At 43.5% G+C, this 6,251-nt stretch overlaps 1 protein-coding gene across 1 annotated transcript; it reads left to right on the forward strand.

Moving 5' to 3' along the window:
- Window positions 1-672: 672 nt before the first annotated feature.
- itm2ca (integral membrane protein 2Ca) lies at window positions 673-5,440 on the forward strand. The gene is made up of 6 exons (XM_076100132.1): window positions 673-971; window positions 2,558-2,701; window positions 2,942-3,130; window positions 3,626-3,736; window positions 4,062-4,212; window positions 4,384-5,440. The coding sequence occupies exons 1-6, from the start codon at window positions 879-881 to the stop codon at window positions 4,473-4,475; spliced, it is 780 nt and encodes a 259-aa protein (XP_075956247.1). The 5' UTR covers window positions 673-878; the 3' UTR covers window positions 4,476-5,440.
- Window positions 5,441-6,251: the final 811 nt, after the last annotated feature.

Genomic DNA, 6,251 nt, shown 5'->3' on the forward strand with positions numbered 1-6,251 from the left:
ATAGACCTACAGTACAAACAATTGATCACAGTGACCTAAAGAATCCTGCTGTTTATCATACTCTTATATTGAAATTACGTTTTCTTGTAAACGGTCAAACAAACTAATTCGTATTTGCAACAAATTTGGCAATTCAACAAATCAATTAAGCTATTTCATCGATTAAGTGTTTCATTTTCAACTCCTCCCTCTTCCACTACTTTCTGACTTTTATCATAAAAAAATAGATCCGCAATTACTGCAACATCTTTTCTGTTTGTGTGTAGCAGCAGTTACGGAGCATCTCCTCGTTCATTTGGAATCATTTTCTGTCCACCCGGAGAATAAGTCCCAATATTCACCCTCCTTCTAGCTCTGCGTTTGGTCTCCACACGACTCCTCATATCTGGCTCTAAATGTTCCACCGTGTTTATAACCGATGGACGCCAGCAGCAGCTGTTCTGCTGTTTGTTGCTGGGCAGGTGTTGTTTATTTATTGTTTACTGAAAACAGCTGCCTGCTGGCCCGACACCACCCATGAGAGCGGTGAGAGTGAACCGAAGCAGTGAAGCCGAGGGGACGGTGACCTTGTCACATTTGATTTAAAACAGCGACGGAGCTGATACGATAGTGCGTGTGTTTTGTGAATGGCAACAGAGAGCGCTGCACTAGTCCTTTAAGTGCACATATAAAAAAACAGCACACTTCCGGTAGAACAAGACGAAACAGACAGAGACGCAACGGTGAGAAGAGGACGTTCCCGTCGACGAGGAGAGGGGCTTTTGTTTCAGGAAGGTGGCCAGCTATCCATAAAACAGACGAAGCGCGAGGACACCTGCAGACAGACAGACAGACAGAGAGACAGACAGAGAGACACACACGGTGACACACAGAGAGACATGGTGAAGATCAGCTTCCAGTCTGTCGCGGGACAGAAAGTGGAGAAGGAGAATGATGGCGACAAGACCGAGATTCTCATTCCTCATCCGATGGTGAGTAACGCGCCGCCTGTTGTTATTTTTTTTTCTTTATTAATATTGTTTGTCATGGTCGTCTTTGACTTGGTGCTTATGTAACGAGGTGCCCGCTGACTCTCCTGCATGGTTGTGTTGGTCTGCGGGTCAGCGTGCACCTGCGCAGCCTGAACAGCAGGGGATCCTCCTCCTGTTTCTTGACAGCATTCATCGCCATTAGGTTTGGAAACAGAACGTGCCATCGCTGCGTTGGTTTCCTTCTGCGCCACTTAAAAGCAGCCTTGAAGCAAGTTCTTATAATGTGCAAATGATGCTGTTTGTTTAGGGGCTGCACAGATGAATGCAAGAAAAAAAACGCAATTTAACAATATTTAGGATTTGTATTGGGGTTTTGCTTCTATAGCAGCCACAGCCTCTGATTTCTTTCCTCCTGTGCAGATTTAAATAAATAACTCCCCCAGCTAAGAAAGAATGCAAGAAATGCATGAGATTTTTGGCTGACAAAATGGCAGATGGGTTGCAGCGCATGCAAGACTGTTTTGCACAGCTCCCAAATGAGGCAGAGCAGTGGAGTGCTCAACTTTGCCGTAGCAGCAGCATCAGCATCGACCTCGACTCCTTCTCAAAGACACATGAAGGAGCCCAGAAGATGATGAGCCGTGATTGTAATATAGATTGATATAGATGGGACATCATGCATGCACATGACATGAATATTTACATAAGCACAGAGCCGGAGTGGCTGTATGTGACTTTTGAAATCTGTTCAAATGTATCGAGCAGGAGACGGACCGTCCTCGTGGTGTGCCACGCTCTCAGCTGGTGTGAAAAGAGCCTCTATCTTCTCTCCCGGTGGGGTGGGAGAACACAAAGAACCGAGTCTCACAGAAGTGTGTGTTCGCACATGCACAGTTGTCGCCTTGTCCTCATGCACCCCTCTGTTCCCAAACGCTTCCACAAAGAACAGCGTGCCGAACTGAAACGAGTAACACGAACACCGTGTTCTGCAAGACGTTGTGAAACAAAGGCACTGATTTCCATCTTTCATGTGTCATCTCCTTTTGTTTTTTTTAAATGATGGAACATGTTCGCACAGGATTGTCATTACTTTTCTTTGAAGTTTCTAACAACAGTCCGATTTCCCATGCACACAATGATTTTCTTTTTTTGCCCCCGTCACAGCTCCAAGAATAGCCACCATTGTTGTTTCTAAACCTGTCGCAAGCATTCTGCAGTACAGCACTTCTCTGTTGAGTCTTTGTTTTTGTAAGCGCACGGTGAGTGGCTACTATCTGTGTGTAGTGCCACACTGCCAACAGATGGGCTGCGAGACTGGAGGCGTCTGGGAAGATTACTCACCGTCTCTCAGTCAAGTTATTATTACCGTGAGCTCCGTCATCCCTTCCTCTGGCCGGGCTCAGTGCTACTAGTTCCTGCTTTAAAATGCGCCGTTAATGTGAGCTTCTATTTTAGCACTTAGTTAATTTGAGTCATTTTCAGCTGCTCGTCAGATGAGTAAGCTGCATGTTGGATTGACGCTCCCTGGAAATGCTTATTCTGTAGTCATTTGAAGTATTAAAATCTGTGTTGTGTGTCTTTTCCAGGATGACGATGAGCTGGTCCTGCCGCTGAGGCCCAAAAAGTCTCCCCTCAACGGCCTGTGCTGCCTGACGTTTGGCCTGGTTGTGTTCATGGCCGGTCTGGTCCTAGCCTCCATTTATGTCTACCGCTACTACTTCATACCTCACGTGAGACCCCGATTATACTCTTCTGTGTGTTGTATGTGTCTCAGATTGGCCCTTGCACCAAATACTGTAATCAGAAATGTGACATGTTTGGATGTGCATGGATGTAAACTGAAACAGGCATACAGCCGCGAGGCGGTAATTGTAGTTTATTTAAGTCACTGCTGTAAAAGAAGGATATTCTTGCACAGACCGTTCCAGCCGGTGTGTTGATTCAGATGCTAAATTGTGTTTGTGGTGCAGATGCCAGAGGAGAACATGTTCCGCTGCACGATTCTTTACGATGACTCCGAGTATGCTCCGCTGCGTGGGCGTCAGGAGCTGGAGGAAAATGTCGGCATCTACTTGGGCGACAACTATGAGAAGATCAGTGTGCCCGTGCCTCACTTTGGAGACAGCGACCCCGCTGATATAATCCATGACTTTCACAGAGTGAGGACAAACACACACACACACACACACACACACACACACACACACACACACACACACATTTGACAACTTGAATAGAGAATTTACTACAAGAAACTAAAAGCTGTTTAAAAAAAAAAAAAAATACAGAAAAAGAAAAGGACTAGGAAAAGAAAATCAAATGTAAACAAAGACCAGTCTACAACCATGCTAACGGCTCTTGGAGGCCATACTAAGGCACAGCAGTGCTTTTGCTAACATCGGCATGCTAACATGCTCACAAATTCATATTTTGACCTGATGATGGCGCTAGATGAAAACACAGTGGATACACAAAGTCAGATTCATCCTCTGGGGACCATGAATGTCCATACAAAACTCTAATGGCAATCAGTATTTCAGTTTGGACCAAGATGGCAACATCTCCAGAGTCCCACTGCTAGCATTGGTCAAATTATTCAAAAATCACCTAAGCATTTAAAATGTTGTCTTTTAATAAACTGTTTTATTTTCCAGGGACTTACAGCCTACCATGACATTGCTCTGGACAAGTGCTACGTTATCGAGCTCAACACCACCATTGTGATGCCTCCACGCAACCTTCTGGAGCTCCTTATCAACGTGAAGGTAACGCAAATAAATCTCAGACAACTTAACGTCTGCACGAGCACCCTTTTCTCTTGAATGTCTAGAAAGAAATGGCTTTACTTTTTGCCTTCGCCATTCCCAAGTGCTACTAATTGGTCAAAATGTTCACATTTGACTTATTAAATACAGTTGTATAGATGTAACAAACAAAAACTAAGCTCTTCGTTCCTTTAAAGGTCAGCACTGTCGAGTTATTTTATCAAAACGTCTGAGTGTGCAGACAACCAATGTTGGGACTACCCAGCCCCTTAGTGTGTCTGTTATCCCTGTGAGCTTGTTTTTATTGTACCTCTGTCGCTTGCAGAAGGGAACATACTTGCCTCAGACCTACATCATCCATGAAGAGATGGTGGTGACCGACAAGGTGCACAACATGCGTGAGCTGGGGCCCTTCATTTATCGCCTGTGCAACGGGAAGGACACGTACCGCCTGAACCGCCGTGTCACCCGCAGACGTAAGTTGGGGGTCATTGGAGGGGTCAATAGAAACATTTTAAGTGCGATGATGGATGACGGTAGGGTCTGTGTTTTTATTTTAATGGATAGAAGTGACTTTTGTTGTTTTCACAAAACGTTGTGATCAGATCAAGTCACATCACTGGTCCGTCCCCTTCTCACCCTCTCAGGCATCAACAAGCGCGACGCAAAGGACTGCCACCACATCCGTCACTTCGAGAACACATTTGTGGTGGAGACTGTTATCTGCGATGAAGCGTGAAACACGCCGGTCATCCAGCCCACTGAAAGGCACATCTCCAGTCATCGCCTCAGCCACTGTAGCATCCTCCTGTTAATCTGAGTTACTCTGAGCTTGTGATTTCGGTTTGATGTTGTAAAAGATTTTACCTGCCTGTTCTAATTTTTTATTCTTTTTTTTTTCTAATTCCCTTCGGTTATATTTACTGTGTGATGCAATACTAAACAGCTGGTTCTATCACAGGGTTTTCCATGTAGCAAACTCCTTCAGCCAATAACGACTTATGATTTCAACACCTCTCCTCTTCCTCTGGGGATCTGTATGATGGTTACTGTCTCCATGTGTCTTCATGGAGACTGTTCTTTTGTTTTTGTCCCCCCCCCCCCTCCCCCTGGAGGTCTCTCCAACAATCATCTGTGCAGAGCATGACGCCTTGCTTCTCTGAGCAAACATTATCCATAGATTTCAATAACACCTCCTGTTCTCTGCAATGTTAACACGGAACTGCCGATGACTAGTCGCTTGCTTGCGTCTCTTGCCTGCCTGTTGCCTCCTCGCTCCCCTTTCTGCTTTTCATTTCCTAGAAGGTTGCATTAGGTCTGTATTCACTTTTTTTTTGGTAAAGAATTCCATATTTGAACATCTTTATTTTGGGTGCTGTCACTTGTCATCAGCTTTTCTCTTTTGTTTTATTTTGCGCACTCTTCCTTTAATGCCTTTTGTGAATCTTTTTTTTCTTTAAATCACGTCTTTGTTTTCACTTGCATGTGTTTATCTATAAGAGAGAAACAGCTCTGTTAGAATGTTTTGTAAACCAACGATTAAAGCCTTAGTCCAGAGTCAGAGACTGGGCTAAAGTCATTACTGCTGAAAGAGAACATATTATATGGTATGTTAGGCAAACAAAATCAACTTTGATCTGTATATTTTGTCTGCTGATTAAATCATAATATCTGTCTGTGAATAAAGTAGTGACATTAACTCGGTATCCGTTGGTGCTTCGTTCATTTTCAGACCCCCAAACGTTTGTCAGAATGCCCGAACAACATCATCATGCTGCAGCCACAATAAAATCATTTCAGTTCTTTGTATTATTTGTATGTTTTGTAGCAACAATCTAAGTTGGTGCAATTTGTTTGTTATCAGATGTGAGATTCTTTCATTGTTTATGTTCTATATATATATACCTTAGAGGAGTGAGTTTGATATGATGAATATTACCTCCTGGCAGATGACTTTGATCTCTTCCCTGTCAACATGTCCGCTGATGAAGACGAGATGCAGTTGAAAGCGCCATAAAAAAAGATTATTTTGGTCAAGAATTAACTTTTCATGCTCAACTTTGTAAACGTGTCTGTCACTGAATTTGAACAACTCGTATGTGTTTTTACCCAAATTATTAAAACTATTTTCTTCTAATAGTATCGAACCGTGCAGATGGTTTAATTGGCCAGATGTTGAGATGGACACACACACGTTTCCCCCGTGCCCATTCTCAGCACGCTGCAACAAATGATCTAACCAAGATTGAGAAATGTAGCTGAATTTCACAGCTTGCTCTTGTATTCAGACAACACAGCACGCCTCCATCTGATCCCTCTACTTATTTGCTCATTCTGATGTTGATTATAGCTTTTACTGTCATTGTGCTGTGAAATGGTTTTCCTACAGCATTGCATTAAGTAGCTAATTTGTGTTTTCTAATGTCATCATCCTTATCTCGCTCTTGCATCACAACCATCTGCTACACATCCAAAGTGAGATGGTTCAGACCATTTTTGATATCTATGCGCTTGG

This window comes from Anarhichas minor, unplaced genomic scaffold (genome assembly GCF_050575085.1).
Source record: "Anarhichas minor isolate MPS153535 unplaced genomic scaffold, ASM5057508v1 ptg000026l, whole genome shotgun sequence".
NCBI lineage: Eukaryota > Metazoa > Chordata > Actinopteri > Perciformes > Anarhichadidae > Anarhichas > Anarhichas minor.

Coding starts and splice junctions, on each gene's coding strand:
- itm2ca (XM_076100132.1), top strand. CDS start 879: ATGGTGAAGATCAGCTTCCAGTCTGTCGCGGGACAGAAAGTGGAGAAG. Junction 3,737..4,061: donor AGCTCCTTATCAACGTGAAG/GTAACGCAAATA, acceptor TGTCGCTTGCAG/AAGGGAACATACTTGCCTCA. Junction 4,213..4,383: donor CCGCCGTGTCACCCGCAGAC/GTAAGTTGGGGG, acceptor TCACCCTCTCAG/GCATCAACAAGCGCGACGCA.